The sequence below is a fragment of the Salvia splendens genome, chromosome 22 (genome assembly GCF_004379255.2).
Source record: "Salvia splendens isolate huo1 chromosome 22, SspV2, whole genome shotgun sequence".
Lineage (NCBI taxonomy): Eukaryota > Viridiplantae > Streptophyta > Magnoliopsida > Lamiales > Lamiaceae > Salvia > Salvia splendens.
In genome coordinates this window covers 2,919,605-2,944,402 of record NC_056053.1, presented here as the reverse complement: position 1 = coordinate 2,944,402, position 24,798 = coordinate 2,919,605, and the positions used below count along the sequence as shown (strand labels likewise).

Sequence of the window (24,798 nt, the reverse complement as noted above, 5' to 3'; positions counted from 1 at the left end):
TATTTTTTACATGTATATTTTGAAAATTCTTATTAAAAATAAGAAGATTTACTAAAGAATTAGGAAGTATATACCAGATTTGGATAGTAATCCATTCAAACTTTGGATGCAAAGATACAAATCCAAAAGCTTCAAAAGAGCATGCACCAAAAAGCATGTATTGGTCAAACTCAGATTCTTTATCTTTATCTTTTTCCTTACACACCCATTTACTTAGTTTCTGTGTCATCACACACAGTTCACACACTTTTGTGGATTGTGGTGAAGTAACCAAGACTGACTATTAGCTTTAAGCTATGCAGCAGTAACTGCATGTCTTTCTATCATCATGGATTGTCTAAGATAAGATTTAGCATATCTAGTGAATAACAGAATCCTGCAAAAATATAAGACCATAGTCAATTATAATTTTGTAATCAGTTAGAAATGTCAATCGATGTGAAGACAGACTGAAGAAAAAGAAAAATCGGTAGGGCCTAAAGTTTATAATTCAATTAACTTTATAGCCCCAATAAAAGTAGTATGAACCCGCTGGGATTAGCCCGAAACTTGATTGGGGTGGCTCGATTGATCAAAAATTTCTTCTTGGTTACGTGTCAAGTATTGTTTCGCTTAAGTAGGAGTATTTTTTTGGGTAAATGTTTTGGTTTACTATATAAAAGTTGTACATGTCATTTCATATCCCTAGTAATATTATTCGATACCACACGCGAATCGAGGTATTTTTCAAAGAGTGATGAACCAACCCGATTTACATCCTTGGTACACTTAGAAATAAATCGATAAAATGATAAACTTATTGTTAGTTTCACTAGTAGCGTTTGGATAATTCAAGAAACGAGATTTAGAAACTTGTGTTTTTGTATCGGTTAGTTTCGTTTTCCTCATATGTTCGGCTATTCTCAAGAGCGATTCGGCACCAAAGAATGTCAAATATCGACGAGTTAGAACTGGATATGAATTCTGCTGGTTATAAATCCAAATTTACTTTGAAATGAAGTATAAGTTAAAAGAAATACTAACATTTTTCTAATTAGCAAAGCTGCAGATCCATGCGAATCCAAAGGGTAAGATGAAAAGGAGAGGTGAAGAGAAGAGGCCGATAAAAGCAAAAGACGAAGCTGGTGTGCGCAGATCCCTATGAATTCGATCAATATTTCATTCTTTTTGCTAAAGAATTTAAAGCACAAAACAAAGTGAGCAAGATTCTAGTCTTCATTTCGTTTCTACCTATCTTTGTAGCTACAAAACAAACCAAACATGTTGTTTCAAAGTGGAGGGAAACAAATGGAGGGTTGGACGCCACATTATTTTACTTCTTTCCAATCATTGACTTGCTTTCCTTCATTATTATTATTATTATTATTATTATTATTATTATTATTATTATTATTATTATTATTATTATTATTATTATTACTATTATTATTCACCCTCTTTTTTCACTATAACAATACTACCTCCCCTTTGACATTTTGCATCACTCCCTTCCTATACTCAACAAAAATAAATAAAATTAAGCCATGACTAACCAAAATAACACCAACCAAGCTAACAATTGGCTAGGCTTCTCCCTCTCCCCTTCCACCGTGGCTCCGCCTTGCCCCGCCCCCGTCTCCACCACCTACTACGGCGGTGGAAGTGACTTCAATTCTATAATGCCAATTCATGTTCAACAACAAGGTCTCTTATTTTTTTTCTTTTTTTTTTACTATTTCAAATGTGTGGTTTAAATTATTTGAGTGACTTTTACTTAGGTGTGGATTTCACAACAATGGAGACCCATAACTATGAAGGGTGTGACAGAGAAGGAATGGCTCTCACCTTACATACATTGTACTCTCAAGATCAAGGCTTCCTCATCAACAACAAACTACCAATGGGGGAAGCCAATTGGGATTCAAGAAATATGTATGGCGATGATCTGCACACGCTGAGCCTATCGATGGCCCCGGTGGCTAAACCGGCCGGTACGGGCCAAATTTCGACCTGCATTGCGGCCGAGAGCAGGAAAAGAGGCCTTGAAAAGGCTCATCAGAAGCAGATTGTCCATCGCAAGTCGATCGACACGTTCGGGCAGAGGACCTCTCAGTACAGAGGTGTCACTAGGTAATTTTGCTACTTTGTAGTATAATTTATTTATTTTTAATTTTCAAGATTTGAGTGTGACATGGTGCATTTAGGCATAGATGGACAGGGAGATATGAAGCTCATTTATGGGACAATAGTTGTAAGAAAGAAGGGCAGAGCAGAAAAGGGAGACAAGGCAAGAATATACTCCTATATGCACTATCTTATTATTGAAAACTAAACTTCATTTTCTTACTAAACTTTGCTTTTGCCTTTTGTTGTTGTCTGGATGGGAGGATAACACTAACATGAATACACTTGCAGTTTATTTAGGTAATTCCTATGTTTTCAACTTTTGTGGAGTAATAAATTGCTACTGAAATTTGTGAGATTAGTATCTAAAATCTAACTTTTTAGGGGGTTATGATGTGGAAGAAAAGGCAGCAAGGGCTTATGATCTTGCAGCAATCAAGTATTGGGGACCTTCCACACATATCAATTTTCCGGTGTGATTTTTTGCCATTTTACTATTATCTTTTTTTTTTAAATTTTAAAAAATTAGAAATTGAACATTATATAAGTGGATGCAGTTGGAAAATTATCAACAAGAAGTCCATGATATGAAGAACATGAGCAGACAAGAATATGTTGCTCATTTAAGAAGGTACACTTTCTTCACAATTTGAAGTTTTTTAACACATTGTTTTAGGTTTTGAACTCTCTAGAAACTTCATTTGTAGGAGGAGCAGTGGTTTCTCTAGGGGTGCTTCCATATACAGAGGAGTGACAAGGTCTACATGATTAATCATATCAAAATTAATTTATTTAGAAACTATATTACTACTATTATTTAGATATCTTAGTTTGTATTGTTGTTAACAGGCATCATCAGCACGGCCGTTGGCAAGCTCGGATTGGCCGAGTTGCGGGAAACAAGGATCTCTATCTCGGAACATTCGGTGAGTTTTAAACCCGAGACCTCTCACTTCAAAAAATTCTTTTTTTAGTCACATGAAAAGTCAATTGGACTAAATATGTGGGACGGAGGGAGTATTTGTTACTCGTATTAGAATAGAATAAATCGGTACCATGATTCAATTTTAGGCACCCAAGAGGAAGCTGCCGAGGCATATGATGTGGCTGCCATCAAATTTAGGGGCACAAATGCTGTGACCAACTTCGATATATCGCAATATGACGTGGAGCGGATCATGGAGAGCGACAGCCTACTCCCGGGGGAGATTGCTAGGCCGAAAAGAGACACGGCCGCGGTCTATGCTGGTCAAGAGTCACTACACCTACTAGACCACCCTCAAATCTCCGATTGGAGAGTGGCCGCATGCCATGATCACGAGAAAGATCGAGTTGGGAGTTTGAGTTCGTTGATTCCTATGAACTCACTTGCCACGACGCACTTGGTCACGATGCCTCAATTGACCTCGAATATCTCAGCGCTTGATTCCTCATGGACGGATGTGTTCCGAAGCACGTGATGTAATCTTTCTTACGAGATTTTGTAAGTTTCGGTTTAGTTCGGTTCGATTAGTACGAGGCTGAATTTATTTGATTCAGTAAGAGGCTTACCATTTTGGCTCTCCAGACTTTTGCAATTTTAATTTGCCTCATTGAGATAGTAACTACTCCGAAACAACAATCACCTTACATTTATCAAGCTAATTTGTTGTATTGTGACAATTGGTCTAAGCTTCGAACTGCCACATTAAAAAATAAGAATCGCCACATTGTTATTTAAAGACCATAACATAACAGGCTTAACGTTTTTACTTTGCTTTATTATACATTTTGAATTACTGTTTACTTTCCAAAAATGGAATGCATATATTTTTTTTAGACGAACGAAAATGATAATTGCACATATTTTTATGGGACAAATGAAGTATTAATATTTAATATATAAAATAGTAATTCAGAAACTAGAAAGAAAGTGTAAAAATGCTGAAAATTACATCATTTTCCTGAATTTTACAGTTTTCTCGTTAGATAAAAGAACAAACAAAATGTGGAATTTAAAAATCCATAAATTTAGATATTCGACGATAAGATAAGGGGAGTTCTCCTCTCTGCAACTCATCTTCATCAGCAACACAAGCAGGTAAGAAATTAAAAAAACATAAGAATTTTATGATATTGATCTCTACACAATTTTCAATTTTGTAAGTTAAAATCAAGCTAACTATCCTCGCAAAACTCCCACATTCTCGTGTTACTGTATAATTTTCTCTATCTTCACAGATATCCCATGGCCAGCATTACTGTGGGCATCAAATTTCACCCACCGCCCTGCTTCCCAAGACTCCGGCCGCCGCCTCATTCACATGGAATACTTCCCCGTAGTTCGTCAGTAGCTGCAAAATCCACTTCTTGCCAATTGCACGAGGTCAGCCACACATTTCTGAATTCCCCCAATTTTACTACATCTATTAATCTGGTTTCTTCATTTGTTAATTTTTTAATTCTTCGTGGTATATGTTTCTGATTCATTATCTATAATGTATGCTTCCCTGCTGAGTTGAGAACCTTTCGTTTAGCCATGGCTGTGTAATTTTGACATTGTGTGGATGTTTCATCATCCACTCCAAGGTTTAATTAACCCCTTGTTACATTTCATTAGTTCCTAATTAGGATTTATCAATTTGATTAGGGCGAATGCATCGTGAATCTTAGCCTCACTTTTCAAAATGCACCCTAATATGATCTGCCAGTACCTACACAATTGAGAAAAATTCCATGACAGGAAATGAAGAGATTGTGCAAGCAAGAAATGCTTTTTATCCCTATATATTTATCTGTTCATGTTTAACTTTATACCATAATCCTTTACTGGAATGATGGAACACATCAAAACCTGAATTTGTATGTGAATTGATATTCATGAATTCATGAAATGTTTATCTTGAGCCTTTGTTTCCTTTGCTTTATCCCCGTGATTTTCTGATATAATAAACTTGTTTTCGTCGTGAAGTAATATCATTTTAGTCTAGTGGTGACATTATCTATTGCCTGGCTTCTGAGAAGACACAGTCTAGTAAAGATTTTGCAGTTCCACGGCGGAAAGCAATGGCATTGATTCTATCAGGTTTCATCTATTCACAAGCTGGCACGTGCGATAATGCTTTTGCAAACTCTGTTACATTCAGGGAATATACAGACCAATTTGATGGCTACACATTGCAGTACCCATCAAATTGGATCCAAGTCCGTGGCGCTGGTGCTGATATATTCTTCAGGGATCCTTTTGTTCTCGACGAGAACATATCAGTGAACATATCTTCACCTTCGTCGTCACAATACAAAAGTGTGGAAGATCTAGGTTCACCTGAAGAAGCAGGGAAGAAAGTACTGAAACAATATCTGACCGAGTTTATGTCCACTAGACTTGGTGTGAGGCGAGAATCAAGTATTCTTTCTACCTCGTCAAAAGTAGCTAGTGATGGAAGGCTATACTATGAAGTCGAAGTAAGATCTTTGTACAATATTCACCACAGTGTGAAGTTCTAACAATGCTTAACCCTATTATCTTCTCGTTTGACTGATTTTGGCTGGTGTAACTAGGTGAACATAAAGTCTTATGCGAACAACAATGAGTTGGCTGTCTTGCCTGAGGACCGAGTGGCACGACTGGAGTGGGATCGTCGTTATCTTTCAGTACTTGGGGTTGAGAACAACCGACTGTACGAGCTTAGATTACAGACACCAGAGAAGTCGTTTGCAGAAGAAGAAAAGGAGTTGCGTGAGATTATGGATGCTTTCAGAGTCAACAAAGTTGCTGCTTGAGAGCAAAATTTTGCAGCTACCTTACATGTAAACATGATTTATACTTGACTCTAACTACTTGTTTGTAGTTGTTGATTCCATTTATTGGTTTTGAATATTTGAGTGAGAGATTTCAAACAACTTATAATACATTCATTCAATATCAAGTCGTCTCTCTCTGCTGCAAGCCATGGTACCAAATCACTCTTGATCTCTGGTGAACATTTTGTTTGGGCCTCTTCAGTAATTTTATATATTTGGAAAAATTGACAAAGAAATAGTATTTGATATTTTTGGTAAAATTAATAAAGCAGTATCTTATAACTGAATTATAAACATGGAAATTACTAGTACTACACTACTGTTGCATTGTCACTTGATGATGCTGAAACAGGTGCTGGAGGATTTTCAATATCCAACGCCATAGATGCCCTCCACTCGTCAATATAAGAAGCTTTCTCCACATCCAAACTCGGAAGCTCACGCTCTTGCAAAATTTCAAGAATTTGCTTGCTCTCACCTAGGAGAATCGTTACTCGCCTTAAACTTTTTTCCCTTTCTTTGATGTCGTTTGTGTGACGCTTCAATGTTATGACTTGCACTAGATTGGTGAGGCACCCTGCTAGTATATCCGAGATAGTGATGGATATACTCTCAAATAGCTCGTCGTCATCTTGGTGCTCGTCATCTCCCATTCCTACCAAGATCGTCTGAGCAATCCTGTACATTGAGTTAGCAGCTATAACTCTAGCAGGCCAGTTTAGAGGGTTCTGCATTAGAATATCTGTCGTTTGAGCCATAAATTCTGTCACAGCCTTTTCTGCAATGCTAGAAAGGTTTTGCAGTGTTTCCCGGTGCGTTGTGCCTCTAATTCTCGCGCTCTTCAAATCCATGTCATCCCATTTTCTATACACTTCAACTGCAATCCAAACCACATCTGCTGCTTTTCTGATGCTTTCTAACTCTCCACTTCTGTCTAGAGTTTCCTCGATGAGCTTCACAATATGCAAGCCCTCACTAACACCAACCAGTAACTGGTTAGCCTTGTCATCCGCGATCTTGGTAAGCGCTACTGAAATGGCTGTCAAAGTCACCACGGGCATAGACCAGCAATTTGGAGGTTCTTCAGAATGCAAACTCGGAACATGGCTGCTGTCAAATCATCCCACCCCTTTGAAGTTTGAAGACTTCTTTAGAAGTTGGATCAAGTTTCTTGGCTGCTTTTCTTCTCCTACACATGTCAGCTTATCCGCCTCGTTGCAGATGTTCTTGAGGATTTTATAAGGCAACCGCGGCTCACCTTCAAGTAGAACATATTGGCTAAAATCCACTTGTGCTCCCGTGGAAACAGGTCTTTTATTCTTGCAGAAACAAAAGAAAACTGCACTACCAAATCTAGAAGAGATGAATAGAACTAGTTTGCCAGCTGAAACAAAGAGAATCTGAACTCCAATGCACAAGTTCAGAACAAATCTTAGAACATCACGAAGTATCTTCTTGCATACGCGGTTTTGAACATGAAACGGAAGTGGGCTGTCTCTCCACTCTTCCAGCCTCCAAGTCCAGTACTTGTCAACCTTGAGTTCATCTCTGAAGCTCCTTCCCTCCGTCTCAGAAATCTTGAACCACAAAGCAGCGAGCCATCTCAACACCGGAGCAAGAGTTCCCATCACCACTCCAATAGTCTGAATGGCTAAAATCCAGTAGACGGAGGGGCCATAGTTCGAATCAAGATATGCCAAGTTAAAATTGGAACCGGAAGCATGAGCTTCAAGCCTATTTCTGACAAACCAAACTTGTACCAAAAATAGAGCTGTGAAAAGACACAAGACTCCAGAAACCGAAGAAATCGCAGACCTTGCAAGAACAAACTGGGGACTACTAGTTTGAGCCATCACCCAATACCCTTTCACCATATTTTCAAGTTCCTCACTACTAAACTTTCCCCACTCTACTTGCCTATTTTTCGAAACTGATTTATGCATTTCATTATACCTCAGCCCTATGTATCTCTTGGCTCCCGGGACCATCAGCGACATACAACATAGCATCGTGAGAAAGAGGAGCATGATGACAACAGTTGCAATCTGTTGGGGCAGAAACAAATACAACCGAGGTTCAAAGCTATGAATCTTGGCAATATGAATGCATACATTACCAGCAATCGTGACGACTAGAATGCCTAAAGCGGCCATGTTTAGCACAATTTCATTATCCTCCATTGAACCTAAAGAGGTCATGAAGTTACTCACAGCGGTTGACATCAAGACGAGGCTGCTAATCCTCGCGAACTTGTCGTTGACGCTGAGGTCCAAGGCGGTTAGGTCTAAGGGGAGTTTCATGGCGACTGCTAACACGGTGAGGGAGAAATAGTTACACGGGAGCCAATACATTTTGGTTCGGAAGGCGATGAATGCATCGGCTGCCATTGCAAGGGTGCAGACGGCGGAAGCTGCTGCGATGTACATGGCTATGTAAGGCATAGTTGAATCAAGAGAGTCTTGCACCAGCTTTATGAGTTGGGATGTAGGCATGAGCTAAGTCTGTCGATTTGGTTGAAGCATATGCTCTTTTTTTTACCAATTTCTGATGCTATATTTGCATCAAAAGTATTCTAAAGTGAAACAAAATCAAACTGCACGCTACGGACTTCCAAAGCGTTTTATGAATGGAGTTATGGAAATGGCTAAACTGTTATTATCAGTTTTCCTCGTATCCAAAGAGACAAACATTATTAATTATTTATGTCAAATTAAATACGAAACGGCAGATTATTTAATACTAGTACTTAGTTAATGCATGGAATAAGAGCATTAAAACTGGAGCTGTACTGCAAATCTTTTGGTGAGGTCCGGCCCAATAGTGTTTAGAGGTGCAGCCCACCTGGTCAAGCTTTGAGGCTTGTGGTCATACTTTTTAATTTAAAATTATATTTTTAGTAAAAAAATTATCCGTTAAATTATGTAATGTTTGGTGTATAATTAGTGTTTTCTATTAAGAACTATAATGATGTAATTTTTTGGCATTTAATTATGTAATTATGGGTAATTTAATAATGTAACTTTTGGTATTTTATTAATGTGATTTTTTGTTATTTATTAGAGTACAATTTATGCATAGTGAAAATAAAATTACATATCAAATTAAAGAAAATAAAAACACATTAATTTGATGAAATGATACGTGGCAGAGTGCGGTCTAAATTGGGGTATAATGTCACGCCCGAATTTTCTAAGGATAGAAAACACGGTTGATCGCGACTAGGGGAGGATTAAAGAAGCGGGAAAGAAAGGGAAAACAACGTATTAGCACCATAGCTCGAAATAAATTGGAAAAGCTAGAATCAAATCAGAGTACCATTTCAACAATCAACAACTCCAAATGAAATATCTCAACAATACACGAACTCGAAAGAAACAATATTTAGCGGAAGCATTTCTAGAGTAGAATACTATTATGTATGAAGACACAATATATTCAGAAAATTTTATTTACTATCTTCTTCACTTTCATGCTCAACACCCACCGCGCTCGTCACCGCTCAACCTGCACATAGGAAAAACACATGCAGGGCTGAGTACTTGATGCACTCAGTGAACTCATGCCGAAAACATTTTCAATAAAAATATTTATCATGCCATTAACGAGTGACATCGGGGTTTTAACTTTAAAGGGCCCGAGTCACTAAAACATTTCACCAACATCATCATCAACATCAACATCAACCTCAACATCATCAACATCACCATACCATATCTGAACATACATGACAAGGAATGTGGCCACATTCCAAGCCACTAGACCGGCTAACTCAGAGAGATAGCGCACGATCTACGGGGTGCACACTAGCCTGAATAGGGACTCACTCCCTAGTCAGACCCGAATTCGATTAACCATACATGGCAAAAGCCACTTCAGATAGGTCCCATAGCAACACAAAAATATGGCATGACAAACATATTTCGCAAAAATAAATATACTTAGGACATAGTCCTTATTTAAAAAGAAAGCCCACCTCGTTCACTAACTCCTCAATCAATTTTATGTTCCAACCTCAAAAGACGTGCATGAAAGTCACCCTTTTTAAAAGCATGATATACTAAATTAGACTTTACCAAAAATATCAATTTAAAAACAATGCATGCATTCTAAGTGTGTGCACAAAATATCTTTCATTCTTTCAGAACAAAAACAATTAGCATTACTATTTCTTCCAATCAACACTAAGCAAAAAGCCTAACAATGATTTCCATTACAAACTGCATCTTAATCCTAACAAGAGTTTCCATTACAAACTGCACCTTAATCCAACTATTTAAAACGAAAACTAGTCATCTAGCCATTAATATTATTTAAACCCAAGGCAAAGGCAAACCAAAATATACTCCCTCATACTACACGTCTATACCCCCTTACCCAACACATGTATATGTACATCAAGGAATAAGAGTAAATAATACTCCTAACCAATTACCACACGTCTTCTTCATTAACCCAAACAATTCTCTCTCTCTAGTTATCAAAACTTCACCACTCTCTGTCTCTCCCTAAATCTCAGTCTCACACTCTATCTTCACCAAATCAGCGTCTCACTCACTCCTATTCTCCGCCCGTCGAAAACGATGCACCGCCCCTGCTGCTGTCTCGTCCCGTCTCCGTCGTCGAGCCGCGCCTTTTTGCACAAACGGGAAGTCTCATCCCCCTTTTCCCCATTCTAAAATTTTTTTAAAGATTTTAATTTGTTTTTCATAAGGTTTGAAGAACTTGAATTCGCTCAAAGGGCTTATTACTACTGCAGATAAAAAAAATCGGATCTTGAGCAAATCTCTCAAAAAGGGTTCAAAGTGTTGTTATGATTTTTGTGAGTGAGCTATCGTGAGTGAGGCACTTAAGCCATGCAATTGAGAGAAAAGAATGTACCTCTGTTGCAGGGAGAGAATTTCAGATTTGAAAAAGAAACAACTCGATAAATTCCTCGGCTTCTATTTCAATTGTTAGTTTCTCATCAACTTTGTTGAATAGACAACCGCGGAATAAAACTGGAGTCTTGAACTCACGGTTTCTCTCATTTTTTTTCAGATTTTTCGTAGAACGAGGAAACTGATTTCATTGTGGAGTTGAAGGTAATATAAGGATTTGCTTTGTTTGTTGGAGATTTTTAAGGTAGTGGGGATGTTAATATAACCGTGTGATTTTTCAATATAGAAGGATTTGAAGTAAAATTGGGCTGCAAAATAGAATTAGGAAGAATTGGTTTTAGGCTTCACAAATGACTTCATTTAATTTGAACAATTGGGCTAGATATAGTAGGCCCAATTATTGGATTTAATTCCAAAAGAATTGAAGGAATTTTTTTTCGGCTACACAAACGACGTCCCTTCAAGAACAACTAAAAAGATAGAAAAAGTCGGGGTATTACATGTAATTAGGGTAATGGAGTGTATATTATCTACCTAGTTTGTCAAAATTAATAAATCTGTTCTTGGGCCAAGAGATTTAACGCTCAAAATCTAGAAATCCTAAAAAGGGGGTGATATACTTTCCTAGCAAATTTTATTCCTCTGTTTTATAGTGATCTGGTTCATCCAAATATATAGAGCCCACATCGGTGATTAAACTCTGACTGAGCTTATAAGCATTTAAACGATAAAACATTATTCAATAGTAGCATATAAATTCTTGAAAAGTATTTACCAAATTCAAACAATTTATAAGCTGTATAATAGATTCAAACAACATTTACATTGCATTCCTTCTAAATACTAAATTCTAATTGTGATTAATTAATCTTATTTTAAAACTAATCAATATAAATTGGGAATCAATAAAACTCCGATTGGATAATTAATAATCCTCCCTGAGATGCCCAATTGATGATGAAATTAGTTGAGAATAAAAAGAACTTTAGACTTCAATTTTTTTAGATCTATAAAAGCATCTTGGAGGTGCATGGCAGTTGGAGGCTATGTAGTAGGAGTAGTATAATACTCTAAAAAACATATGCAATTTCGATGGTAAGTAGCTGCATTATTTATGCTTCCTTAAGCAGTAGCACTAAAAAAACATTTGTAAACTTTGATATCTCAGTTCTGTTCCCATGTCTTGAGTTAGTCCAATATTGATGTTGTAAAGTCATCAAAATCCTTTACTAAAATTGTATTGACGGACCCTACCTATGAATATGTTGTCACTCAATCAAATATCTTGCCCCATCATATAAAGAAATCAACAACTTAGTTTTACCACATGATGAAGAGATGGATGCCCCAATTCACAATTTTGCATAATATAATGTGACACTAAGGGCATCCACTGCGCGGCGTGCCACCGTCCCGCGTTCCGTCGCGGAGGGATGGAACGCTCGCGCCAGGGACGGATCCAGCTAATAGTTAAACATGGGCAAATGCCCCACCTCAAATTTCATCACATATACATAAATTATACATTTTAAAATAGATTTGTTTTAATTTCTTACTAATTGCCCCTCTTAAATCTCTTAAATATTGTCTATGTATATTTTTGCCCCTCTTCATATAAATTCCTAGATCCGTCCCTGGCTCGCGCGACGCGTTGCGACACGCCGTCCCGTCCCGTCCCGCGCCCGTCCCGATCCCGTCCCGCGGCCCGTGCCTGCAATACACGGGACGGGCTGTCACGCCAAGCGCCGTGGCGCGCCCCTGCGCCATGCGTGACGCCCACTCGCCGGCCCGCGAGTGGGCGTCGTCACGCTGACGCAATAAATCAATTTTTTTAAAAAAAAATCGAATTTAAAAAAAAATGCTTTTTATTTATAAAAATTGTTTTTATATTTAAAAACAATTTTTACAAATAAATAAATACAAGAAATTCGTAATAGCCCACATATATTTGATGGGCTTGCGAATTTATGAAACTCATTCTTGGCTGCTTCTCTTTTATAGAGACAACCTTGAATGTTTTATGTTTCACTTTTGATGTGAGACAAAGTCATTCTTGGTTGCTTCTCTTTTATAGAGACAACCTTGAATGTTTTATGTTCCACTTTCGATGTGGGACAAAGTCATTCATGGTTGCTTCTCTTTTATAGAGACAACCTTGAATGTTTTATGTTCCACTTTCGATGTGGGACAATGTCATTCTTGGTTTCTTCTCTTTTATAGAGACAACCTTGAATGTTTTATGTTTCACTTTCGATGTAGGACAAAATCATTCTTGGTTGTTTCTCTTTTATAGAGACATCCAAGAATGATTTTGTCCCACACCGAAAGTGAAACATAAAACATTCAAGGATGTCCATATAAAATTGTATTTTAAATTATGTCATTTTTATTTTTTTAAGATTTTAATTATATTTTTTTAAAATTTTAAGTTGTATTTTTATTTTATGTTGTAATGTTATTTTAATTTTAATGAAGTGTGTTTGTTTTAATTGAATTATGTTGGAAAAAAAATAAAAAATGAAATTGAATGAATAGTAATTTAAGGGACAGAATAAGAGACGGTTAAGGGACGGAGCGTTGCAGGTTTCGTCCCTTAGTTAAGGGATGGAGAAATAAAGTACAGTGGGGCCCTCAAATAGTAGTTTAAGGGACGGTTAAGGGATGTTGGGGGGACAGCGTAGTGGATGCTCTAATGTCATTGACTAATAGAAAATTTTAGTAATATTTTAATTTGAATGAGCCCAAGGTTTAATTTGTAGTACTATATGTCTAAGTTGCCCCAATTTTGTTGGTGTAAATATATTAAGAAGTTAGGCAGAGTAGGTGGAAAAAGGGTGTCACTAATGAAAAGAAGAAGATTACAAAATTAAATGGTGTGAGATCTCTATGGTTCCCAACTTTACTACAAAATCTTTCTCTATCCAAGAATAAATAGATCACCACATTTCACTCACCAGATTGGACATAGTGTCTCACTAAAGTAGGAATAAACGAGGAAAGACAAAATAAATTAATTAGAGCACCAAAAGTGTTACAAAGTTCGAAGTAATTTCGTGCCATAACTTTGTGTAATATTATATGCTAGTACTACTTGATTGTGGAAGGGCACTCAATGTTTATGTATGTACTCAAACAAACTGATCACTATCAAGCTCAGCTGGATTAGTCCCATCACATAAGTTTGAAATTTTCTAAAATGGAATAATACTTAGTTAATATTTAGTTGGCATGAGATTTGCTACCCAACATGCTTGGTTGTAACTTGCAAGTTTGTACCTAGCTAGTGACAATCTATTTAGATATCTGCTATGTTTAGGGAGCACTAAAATACTCTTTTAACACAAAAAAAAAGGCTCGAACGCTTGTCGCTAACAATATTTGCGAGCACTGATACTTGCTAAATTTCGAGAAAAAAAGATATTTCGATCTAAACTATATGTAGAAAAAGTATAACATCATTAACAATGTGGGCTGTTAGGGCTGGGGAAAAATATCAGAAAAATGATATATCGCTCGTATCGTATTGAAAAATATCGAAAAATTATCGAATTTTCGATATATCGTAATTTTTGATACGAAACGATACCGTATCGTAAGTTTTCGATACGATAACGATATGAATTTCCTTATATCGCGATATATCGTTTTATATCGAATATACGATATATATCGATATTTTCGATATATCGTTTTGTATCCAAAATATCGATAATATAGGGTATTCGACACGATATCGATATTTCGATATATCGTACCGAAATTCGATATATCGATATATCGAATTTCGGTACGATATATCGAAATATCGATACGATAACGATATTGATATTATCCATATCGAAAGTTCGATATATCGAAACTTTCGATACGATAACGATATGAAATTTTTTCATATCGATATTTTCGATACGATATACGATACAATGTTTTCGATACGATATCTCGTATCGACCCACCCCTAGGGCTGATATGTCCACCCACTAAATTATTACCATTATAATACTCCCTTCATCCATTAACTTATATAAATTCTAATATTAAATCATGCATAACTAACTTGAAAGCAGTTTCTAATTAATACTACTAACCAAAATGTACGTGTGTCTAGTCAAAGAAAGTCACGACGGAATTCCAACCGGCGTGCCGGAATTCCGCGGCGGACGTCCGCCATTGTGCATGGTATGCACGGATACGGAATTCCGCCGAGGACACCGCAGTTCCGCGGTGTTACGCGGAATTCCGTCGCGATGGGCATGCGGACGTCCGCCATTGCGTTGACTCCCACGGACGTCCGCCATTGCGTTGACTCCCACGGACGTCCGCGCGGAATTCCCGTTTATTGCATTAAATTTTTTTAATTTCTATATATACGGCTCGTTGAACTGCATTTCATTCGCACCACTTGTTTTACCAAGTTTTTCTCTCTACATTTCTTTTATATATCTGGAATGGCTGGTAGTGGTAGTGGTAGTGGTGGGCATTATGAACACATGATGAGTTTGATTCATGCACGTGTGCGGGAATCAACGGAGAGGGAGGAACAAGCGGCCTTGGCGCCGGTGGTACCTCGACCCATCCATCGTCGAACTATAATACCCCGGGACCACCTCGTTGCCCACGCTCAGTTGTATGAGGATTACTTTGCGCCGGAGCCACGGTTTGGGGAGAACCTGTTCTGGTGACGGTTTAGGATGCATCGTCCGCTCTTTCTGTGTATCGTGGGCGCTTTGGAGCGTCGATACGGGTATTTCAGGGTGCGGGAGGATGCGGCTGGTAAACACGGCCACACGTCGATTCAGAAGTGCACTGTCGCAATTAGGCAGCTGGCATACGGAAGCGCGACCAACATGTTCGACGAGTACCTCCACATCGGTGAGACGACTGCCCGCGATTGCCTGAAGTATTTTTGTCCGGGCATTAGGGAGATATTCGGGGATAGGTATCTTCGGAGGCCTACCCCAGAAGATTGTCAGGCTCTGCTGGATATGCACGGGAATCAACACGGGTTTCCTGGGATGTTAGGCAGCATAGATTGTATGCACTAGGAATGGAAGAACTGCCCCGCTGCCTGGAAAGGGATGTACACTACTGGTTTCAAGGCTAAGAATCCCACGATGATCCTTGAAGCGGTAGGTGACTACCGGCTGTGGATTTGGCATGCCTATTTTGGAGTAGCCGGGTCTAACAACGACATCAACGTCCTCCAGTCGTCGCCCCTTTTCAACGAGCAGTGCATGGGCGTTGGTCCGGCCGTCAACTTCGTCGCCAACGACAACCAGCACAATATGGGTTATTATTTGGCGGATGGGATATACCCTATTGTGCCCGTCTTTGTGAAGACGATCAGATGCCCAGCAGATGAAAAGAAGATATTTTCCAGGTCGCCAGGAGGCAGCGCGCAAAGATGTGGAGCGGGCATTTGGTGTGCTCCAGGCTCGATGGGCGGCAGTGAAGGGTCCAACACGGCTGTGGTATGTTGACAGTATAGCCGACATCATGTACGCATGTATTATCATGCACAACATGATTGTCGAAGATGAATGTCCAACACTGACTGATTGGACCAATGATGATGTTGGTGCTGCGGGTCCAAGTCACGGCGTGGCCACTAGCAATGTACGCATGGGGATACCCCATGACGATGTCGATCGAGACCGTGCATTTACCGACATGCGCCAAAGACAAGCTCATGTTCGGCTCCAGAACGATATTATTGAAGAAGTATGGCAGCGGAGGGGTCGTCGTTGATGTAGTTTTTAATTATTGATATGTTTTTTTTAATTTGGTGAAATGTACTTTTCTTTTTTTTAATGGAATTTTTTTCCCTATTTGTGTCGAAATTTTAATTCCGGAAATTGTTTAATTTGTAAATTTGTGGTTTGTTTAATTGTGGGAAGTCCTTGGGGATGTCCGTCACTGTGCAGTGAGAAGTCCTTATGACGTGGCAGTGCAGTGAGAAGTCCGTATAACGTGGCGGGAGGTGTTTTTGGAAATTCCGTCGGGAATTCCGCGCCACTGCAGATGCTCTGAGAGGGCCCATTGAAGAGAGAGAGCAAATGGTCCATTGGCATGTCTCCTGGGATGTGTGGGTGAATGTGGGCGTCATGTTACATGTCACCACACCACATTCATATTACCTATAGGTTAATGTTGGTGATAATTGAAAAAAAAATGATATTCTATGATTTAATATTTTAGTTTTAAAGTTGGTGAGATTGATTAGAATTTAATTAAATTTTATGATTTAAATTATTATTAATTCTATATGTTATTAAACAGTCATCTATTGGTCAAATACAACTTCACAATATATTATTCGTTTAAATTTCGGTAGTTGCAACTTGCACACTACCAAACAAGATAATTGTGGAACTGTTAATAAAACTAATTCTCTCTCATCTATTGGGTAATTCAATCATACTATCATTTAGGTAGATAATGGAATCATATAATTAAGATAAATTATATATTCAATCATATAATTAAGGTAAACTATAGTAAATATTAGTAACTTGAAAATGTTAAAATAAAAATATTAAATTTCACGCAGAGAAAATATTTAATATAACCATAGCGTAATTATGTTTGGTTTCCCAACATATTCATTTTATAATTGTAAAACTTACCCAAGTGTCAAATAAATAAATAAATCACATAGAAGGTGAATTATTTTTCAAGAGATCTATTCTTAATTTCTTACTGTCAAGTTAAGTAATTAGTTTACATACTTAAATTTAAATTTTATGGAATTTAATAAATAAATAAATAAGATATGAAAATGGTGGATTTTTGGGATACAACAAATTTGAAACAAAAACATGACAACCACCGAAATCATTCAATGATTTTCAAGTCTACTTAGAGCAAAGGAAAAGTTAAACCTGTATCATGGTATGCTGGATATCATTTAATGTGACCTATAAATTCCATAGTGACGACAATTTCTGTATTCCAGTTAAAATTAATAGTTGGCGAGGAATTTTTAAAAATTTTATATTACTTTAAATTTGAATTTGAGAAACTAAAATAGTTCATAAACTTTTAAGTAAAATGTACTTAATCATTCATCTTATTTCTTTCTAAATTTCTTCTCTCTAATTTTAAACATTTTCATAATTGTTGAAAATCATCGTCGCTGCCAAAACTTTTTTTGGTTTGACTACAGGTGTACCTAGGTGTACCGAACCCATCTTTAGCAGAATCTGACTAATCCTGCTTGACCAGGTTTGCGGATCACGACCGAAAGTCTCCCAGCAGGTGGCGGGGTTTGAATCTGTGACCTTAAGGTCACCACACCTCCGCGTCCTGACCCGTTGACTTGATTGAATTCATTTCATCATACCGTACTTGATTTAGCATATACCAATATGCATTGAGCAATAATTTAATAGTCTAGAAATACAAAATGATAATATTGGTCTATGTCTTAGCAAAAAAGATTCTTAAAATATCACCTATATATAAATCAAACATATTCACTATTCTAAAATTATGAAAACTTACCCTAAATTTGTTGTCCTCAAAAATATATCATACACATACATGTCAGTACAGACATATATTTCACATCATCAAAAAGACAAAAGACAAAAGACAAAAGACAAAGTCATTGTATTTGTCATGATATGAGTTTTCATAACATGTTTTAATTCTTTTTCTTGAAATATATACACACAAAAATATTAAATTAAACACTAATAGAGTAGTATGCCATAACTTATAAAATATTACTGAAATGTTGGCGCTCAGGACAAAAAGTAGAGAGCGATCGCTAGTGCACAATACAAAATTACAAATAAAAACATATTCTAAAGTGATGAAATGTAAGTATGAAACTGTGTATTGAGTTAGAGCTTAACCAAAACAAATATGATCGATATTTAATAAAAAGCTTAACAGATATGATATGTGTTACTTATATCAACAAATGTGTTAAGGCGCGCGCTCTTCAATTGACTTAATTTATACTCCCTATTATAAATGGGCAAGATTTAAGAGTTTTAACACGCCCCTCACGTGTGGGCTGAAATGACACATCGGACTTTCATCACATGGGTAGGCAAGAAAAGAGATAAAGAGATAAATTCATCATCGACTTGGGCCTGCTCTGGTACCATATTAGAAATGAGTCACTCACCCCTTAAAAGACCTTATAAGGATAAGGGTCATCCACACTTATATATAGAGGAGCTATCTTATATATAGAGGAGCTATGATCATCACCAAGTCCATGTGAGACAAGATTTAAGAGTTTTAACACTCTCATTCTTATCGAACTTCGTTTGATATACTGATACGAATTGGCCTATAAATGGAGTACTAAACAAATTGACCGAGTAGACAATGGGTTTGACCAACCTACGGCAACGGCGTGAGAGACGACGGCGACGGTGTGAACATAGAGTGCGGTGGCGACATTAATTATTAGCTTGATAAATGATAAATATGCTACTTAATTTCTTCATTAAAAAATGGGTTGGACGGCGAAGAAAGAAGAAACGAAAGTTCGTCACGGAACGAAAAAGATGTATGCAAATATTAAAACAAATATACTACCACTAATTTATGATTTAAAAAAAATCATCTTATAATAAGTAAACACATTAAAATAATTATTCTACACCGACGTTGAATGCACACCAAGCCCCAACAAAAATTCCTAGGTCCCCATGACTCGAAATATGAAAATCGGAAAATAAATTGGTGATGAATTTGCAAGACATAGTTGGCTAGAAATAGCTAGGCTATTAGCATAATGAAACAAAATTAATTATGTGATTCATATTTTGTTTAAACAAGAACACAAAATATTTCTAGAGTGAGAGTGTGGTCGACATGAAAGTAAGGGATGGGCCCATTTGGCCGGGCGAAATCTGGACTTGAAGGTCCATCTAATGGTGGGCTTTGTCCCACTTTTCCCTATTCTCTTTACTACTGCGATTTGCGGTGTCGGTCTGCCTCAACATTTTTTCCACCCAATTATATAAACTTAATTTTCTAATAAGAACCTCTTTTTGGCCATTTTTGTTCACTTTACTCGTTTTCATAAAGTTTTAGATGTGGGGACTTCAATTCCTGTGCATGTGTCATGTTTTGCCAAAAAGTGCACAAATCCAAAATTGAATCGTAATTTTGATTGACTGAATACACTACCTGATAATGTGTTCGGACTGTTAAATTTTTAGTTCTATAGACTAATGGAGAGTTGAACGAGGGCTGGGACTTGTAATTAGAAAATCTCGGATTCGATTAGCCCTAACTCTTTATAAATCATTCATCCCGGAGTATGAATTGTTATTTTGCCGAGAGTAATTAGTTGTTGTGTAAGAAATTTGACGATAAATTGGATATATAGAATTGAAAATGTACAAGGGGGATATATTTGATAAGGTTGAAATATTGATAAAATAAGGAAAGTTTGACAAATGAATTACATGATGTGCGTCATATATAAATAATTTTATTTCATCAACATAGGTAGTGTAAAAAAAATTCTTATAATATATAGTACTACTTACTACATATTATTTCCACATTTATATTGTCTGATTTATTGGCTTATTAATTATATGCAGTTAAGTAATCATTAAATTGAGTAACTCAATACAATTTGTAGGGTGCATGTGATAACTTAGTGGTAAAGTAGTTAACGCATAGATCATAGGTCATGGGTTTGAGTCCATTATAATACAATAATAATGAAATTATTAGTTTTATATAAGAAAAAAATAAAAAATAAAAAGTAAACATTTTCCTTACTGAAATAATTAAGTACTCTTTAGCTTATTCAATTTTTCATTAATCAAGCTAAGGTGTACTTTGTTGTGTAATTTTTTAATTCTGTTTATTTTCCTTATTTTTTCCTTAGCATATTTGATTTTTCATTAAATATAAAAAAATATATATGTGAATCATTTTAAATTAAAAAATATTAAATATTATTATTATGAAGAGTGTTGAGTAAATTGGAATATTCAATTCAAAAAGATAAATTCCATTAATTAGGTGAAAATGAAAAAATTATCCCAATTATGTAAAAGTACAGATTATTTAAAATAAATTGAGTTATAGTGATAAATTTATATATACTATTAGTATATAATAAAATATTAGTGAAATGTGACTTAATTTTCCAAAATTAGTAAAATAAAAAAAAATACAATTGCAAATGGGAAGAGTAATAATGAAGCTAAATCAATTTAAAACAGACATTGAATTAAGCACACTAGCTAAAGAAGTAAGATGTTATATTACCTTAAATAACAAGGCGTAATTAAGCAGTCACATCCAAATCACAATTAACGGATAACTATATTTTATTGTCTTAATTTAAATTTAAATTTAAATTAGCAAACTTCTTGCTTTCAAATCTCTCTCCCTACCTATATAGTAGTCAACAAACATGTCACGACGACAATCTTTTAGTTGCACCACCAACTCCTATATATACCCTTTGGGATTTTCGTTTGATAACAACATATCTTCCCCACTCCAAAATCCAAATACACTTCCTCTTTCTCTCTCTCTCTATCAAGTCACAAATTTATATTTTTTTATCAAAGAAAATGACTATCTCCAAGAAAGCTGCATGCAACTCCCACGGCCAAGATTCTTCCTACTTCCTTGGATGGGAGGAATACGAGAAGAATCCTTTCCATGAATCTACCAATCCCAACGGAATCATCCAAATGGGCTTAGCAGAAAATCAGGTACATATTCATATAATTAATTTCATCAAACACAAATCCAATTAGTACAAAATTTTCTAATATTCATAATTTCTCCCTCTTTAGCTCTCCTTCGATCTACTAGAGTCGTGGCTGGCCGCGAACCCTGACACTGCCAGCTTCAAACGAGACGGGCAATCCATCTTCCGCGAGCTTGCCCTCTTCCAAGACTACCACGGCCTTCCCGTGTTCAAAAATGTAAGCATGCAATATTAACACAATATTTCACAATGCTCTAAATATTGGACCGATGAGAGAACTGGTGAAGCTATTTATTCATGTCTGATCAAATCGTAATGCAAATATAATTTTATTTCATTTCATTTTGTTAGAAAATTACTACTCCAGTATTTAGATAAGTGACATGGGACAAATTTTCTCCATTTAGGCACTAGCACAATTTATGGCAGAAATACGTGGCAACAAAGTCCAGTTTGACCCAAACAACCTCGTTCTCACCGCCGGCGCCACGTCAGCCAACGAAACCCTCATTTTCTGCCTCGCTGACCCTGGCGACGCTTTTTTACTCCCCACACCCTACTATCCAGGGTATGTCTGCACGATTTAATATTCTATTTTCAAACTTTATAAAAGAATTTAAATTTAACTAAATTTCGTGATTTAAATGACACGCAGGTTTGACAGAGACCTAAAATGGCGGACCGGAGTGGAGATCGTCCCGATACAATGCACGAGCAGGAACGGCTTCCGAATCACGTCATCTGCCGTTGAAGAAGCCTACAAACTTGCTCAAAAACGTAACCTCAAAGTTAAAGGTGTATTAATCACTAATCCTTCTAATCCTCTGGGGATTACTCTAAGCCGGAAAGAGCTCAATCTTCTCCTCAACTTCGTCGACAAAAAGGGGATTCACCTCATCAGCGACGAGATCTACTCCGGCACGGTTTTCGACTCGGCCGAATTTGTCAGCATCATGGAGCTTCTACCGAACCGGAATAATCACCACCTCATGAACCGGGTTCATGTCGTGTACAGCCTGTCTAAAGACCTCGGCCTGCCCGGTTTTCGGGTCGGGTCGATCTACTCCAACGACCGGTTAGTGGTGGCGGCCGCGACAAAAATGTCGAGCTTCGGCCTTATTTCATCTCAAACCCAGTATCTCCTCTCTGCTATCCTGTCCGACCACGTGTTTGCAGAGAAATACGTGGCCGAGAACAGGATGAGGCTCAGGAACCGGCACGCAGTGCTGGTTTGTGGCCTCAGGAGGGTCGGGATCTCGTGCCTCGAGAGCAATGCCGGCTTGTTCTGCTGGGTGGACATGAGGCACCTTCTGAGCTCCGACTCTCTCGAGGCGGAGATGGAGCTGTGGAAGAAGGTCGTGTACGACGTCGGGTTGAACATCTCGCCCGGCTCGTCGTGCCACTGCGCCGAGCACGGATGGTTCCGCGTGTGCTTCGCGAACATGACCGAAGACACGCTGGACCTCGCGATTCGGCGCATAAAATCGTTTGTGGATTCGATTTCTCCGATTAAACATTGCAGGAATTCGAGGAGCAAATCGATTTCGAAATGGGTGTCTAGGCTGTCGTTTCATGATCGTGAACGTGACCGGTGATTTCGATGTGATCCGATTTAGTTTGTGATATTTTTCTGATTTAATTAGTTGGTGGCGTTACATTATGTTGTGAAATTCATGTAATTAGAGTCTAGTGCACTCTGTCCATGCGGACGAGAGGTGATTTGGGCTTCATATTGTAAACTCGCTTTAATTTTAGTTAGTTGATGAGATTTTTCTTGGAAATTGGAAACTCCATTTATTTATTGCATCATGTGATGGGTATAGGTTAATGTTTTATATCATGTACATTATTTCAAAATTATACTATAACTATAGTACTAACACCTCATGAAAGAAGTTGAATTAGTTTCTTTTAATTCATTTGGTTCTTGTTAACTAGACCACTAAATTAGAAACAAAATCACAAACTAAAATGGAATCATATTGGCTACAATTAAAAGTGAGGCAAAGATGTTTTCCTGGGAACCATCTAATTCATATGAAGTGAGTATTTACGAGACTAAAGATCTTAAATTCGTATATTATTACTGTTTTTTTCCGATCAAGCTACCATACTTGATAAAGTGAGTATTTACAAGATTGAAGGTCCTATATTCGTATCTTATGAACATTTTTCGATCAAGCTACCGTGCTTAATGAAGTGAGGATTTTTATGAGGCTGAAGGTCTTAAATTTGTATCTTATTAACGCTCTTCCGTTCAAGCTACCATACTTGGTTTTTCAAGTATGATTATCGCTCTTGTGTGATTCAGAGACTAGCACTTAATTGTCTCATAACCGTGTTATCCGCTTAGTATCCTTTATCACAATATTTTTTATATACCGTGCGTGTATCATTTTTAAATTTATTACTATTTAATACTTCCTCTGTTCTACTAAATATGAAACATTTGTTTTGCCGACACAAGATTTTATGTATTGTTGTTTTGTGAGTTTACGAAGAGAAAAAAAATAGAGATGGTATTATTTTCATTTTTGGAAATATTTCATTTTTAATGGGGCAACTTAAAAAGGAATATATTTTATTTTTAATGGGATAGAGAGTATATAATTAAAGTAACTAAAGTTAATTTATACTAGTAAGATTTTATAATGGAAGAAAAACTGGATTTTGAAAGTTATTACAGGAGGTCAAGTAGACATCACCGGAAGGGAGGAATGTGCTATTGTTTGCCAACATTGGACGTTACAAGACAGTTGATCAAACGTAATTAATGATAACTGTCAACCGACTTTTTCAAAATACTTAATAACGTTGGTGGACATATATAATAAGATGTTCCATATTTTTGTGTTGCTTATTGCGTTTTGGCAAAAACTAAATTCCATTTTAAGAGAAAGTATCATAGGAGGTGTTCCATTTCAAATTCAGTGTTTTATCATTTTCAATTTCCATGCATCATAGTATTTTTTTATTTTTCCACTAATATAATAGTCAGAAGTAGTACGTCTTTAGTATTCTATTTTTTTCAAAAAAACATTTCTCTAATTTCACTCATTTATAAATGGGTTATTAGTTAATGATAAGATAGGATGTACGAGTTCATTTTGATTTTTATGCTTGTATATACGATTAAGAGAAAAGAGGATAAAGCATACTTTCTAAAACATTTTTAATTCATGTTAATATATAATAATAAAAAAATGTTAAGTGACTCCTCCTAGGCTCTACTTAAAACGCAATTTAATATGACAATAAAGTTCAATTTATTTGAAGTTTAAAATACGTCTGGGAAATGTCAATAATATTCTATTATAAATAAAATAC

At 36.8% G+C, this 24,798-nt stretch overlaps 4 protein-coding genes and 1 long non-coding RNA gene across 8 annotated transcripts; 4 read left to right on the top strand and 1 right to left on the bottom strand.

The window, feature by feature from the left end:
- Positions 1–1,483: 1,483 nt before the first annotated feature.
- LOC121786179 (AP2-like ethylene-responsive transcription factor ANT) lies at positions 1,484–3,669 on the top strand. The gene is made up of 9 exons (XM_042184747.1): positions 1,484–1,683; positions 1,758–2,109; positions 2,184–2,266; positions 2,395–2,403; positions 2,488–2,576; positions 2,661–2,734; positions 2,811–2,861; positions 2,953–3,029; positions 3,175–3,669. The coding sequence occupies exons 1-9, from the start codon at positions 1,524–1,526 to the stop codon at positions 3,561–3,563; spliced, it is 1,284 nt and encodes a 427-aa protein (XP_042040681.1). The 5' UTR covers positions 1,484–1,523; the 3' UTR covers positions 3,564–3,669.
- A 431-nt stretch (positions 3,670–4,100) lies between these two features.
- LOC121787963 (psbP domain-containing protein 1, chloroplastic-like) lies at positions 4,101–6,011 on the top strand. Of its 4 annotated transcripts, none has more exons than XM_042186811.1 (4): positions 4,101–4,183; positions 4,324–4,468; positions 5,113–5,547; positions 5,644–6,011. In XM_042186811.1, the coding sequence occupies exons 2-4, from the start codon at positions 4,331–4,333 to the stop codon at positions 5,863–5,865; spliced, it is 795 nt and encodes a 264-aa protein (XP_042042745.1). In that variant the 5' UTR covers positions 4,101–4,183; positions 4,324–4,330; the 3' UTR covers positions 5,866–6,011. The 4 variants fall into 4 exon arrangements, with proteins under 4 accessions (XP_042042745.1, XP_042042744.1, XP_042042747.1 ...); XM_042186810.1 differs by having other exon boundaries at positions 5,107–5,547; XM_042186813.1 differs by lacking the exon at positions 4,101–4,183 and having other exon boundaries at positions 4,330–4,468; positions 5,123–5,547.
- Positions 6,012–7,004: 993 nt separating this feature from the next.
- Positions 7,005–8,378, bottom strand: LOC121787871. The gene has a single exon (XM_042186721.1). It carries the CDS (start codon positions 8,376–8,378, stop codon positions 7,005–7,007), a length of 1,374 nt encoding a protein of 457 aa, XP_042042655.1.
- A 1,588-nt stretch (positions 8,379–9,966) lies between these two features.
- LOC121786570 lies at positions 9,967–10,967 on the top strand. Its single transcript, XR_006047217.1, has 2 exons — positions 9,967–10,837; positions 10,924–10,967. It is a non-coding gene; the product is annotated as an uncharacterized LOC121786570 (long non-coding RNA).
- Positions 10,968–21,328: 10,361 nt separating this feature from the next.
- On the top strand, positions 21,329–23,066 carry LOC121786483 (1-aminocyclopropane-1-carboxylate synthase 3-like). Its single transcript, XM_042185125.1, has 4 exons — positions 21,329–21,472; positions 21,557–21,688; positions 21,879–22,039; positions 22,127–23,066. The coding sequence occupies exons 1-4, from the start codon at positions 21,329–21,331 to the stop codon at positions 23,064–23,066; spliced, it is 1,377 nt and encodes a 458-aa protein (XP_042041059.1).
- The last annotated feature ends 1,732 nt before the right edge of the window (positions 23,067–24,798 follow it).

Excerpts from the sequence above, each read along its gene's own strand:
- LOC121787963 (XM_042186810.1), top strand. The coding sequence starts at position 4,331 with ATGGCCAGCATTACTGTGGGCATCAAATTTCACCCACCGCCCTGCTTC. Across the intron at positions 4,469-5,106 it reads CTTCTTGCCAATTGCACGAG|ACACAGTCTAGTAAAGATTT; the intron begins GTCAGCCACACA and ends GCTTCTGAGAAG. Across the intron at positions 5,548-5,643 it reads GGCTATACTATGAAGTCGAA|GTGAACATAAAGTCTTATGC; the intron begins GTAAGATCTTTG and ends TGGTGTAACTAG.
- LOC121786179 (XM_042184747.1), top strand. The coding sequence starts at position 1,524 with ATGACTAACCAAAATAACACCAACCAAGCTAACAATTGGCTAGGCTTC. Across the intron at positions 2,110-2,183 it reads CAGTACAGAGGTGTCACTAG|GCATAGATGGACAGGGAGAT; the intron begins GTAATTTTGCTA and ends TGGTGCATTTAG. Across the intron at positions 2,735-2,810 it reads TATGTTGCTCATTTAAGAAG|GAGGAGCAGTGGTTTCTCTA; the intron begins GTACACTTTCTT and ends CTTCATTTGTAG.
- LOC121787871 (XM_042186721.1), bottom strand. The coding sequence starts at position 8,378 with ATGCCTACATCCCAACTCATAAAGCTGGTGCAAGACTCTCTTGATTCA.
- LOC121786483 (XM_042185125.1), top strand. The coding sequence starts at position 21,329 with ATGACTATCTCCAAGAAAGCTGCATGCAACTCCCACGGCCAAGATTCT. Across the intron at positions 21,473-21,556 it reads TGGGCTTAGCAGAAAATCAG|CTCTCCTTCGATCTACTAGA; the intron begins GTACATATTCAT and ends CTCCCTCTTTAG. Across the intron at positions 21,689-21,878 it reads GCCTTCCCGTGTTCAAAAAT|GCACTAGCACAATTTATGGC; the intron begins GTAAGCATGCAA and ends TTCTCCATTTAG.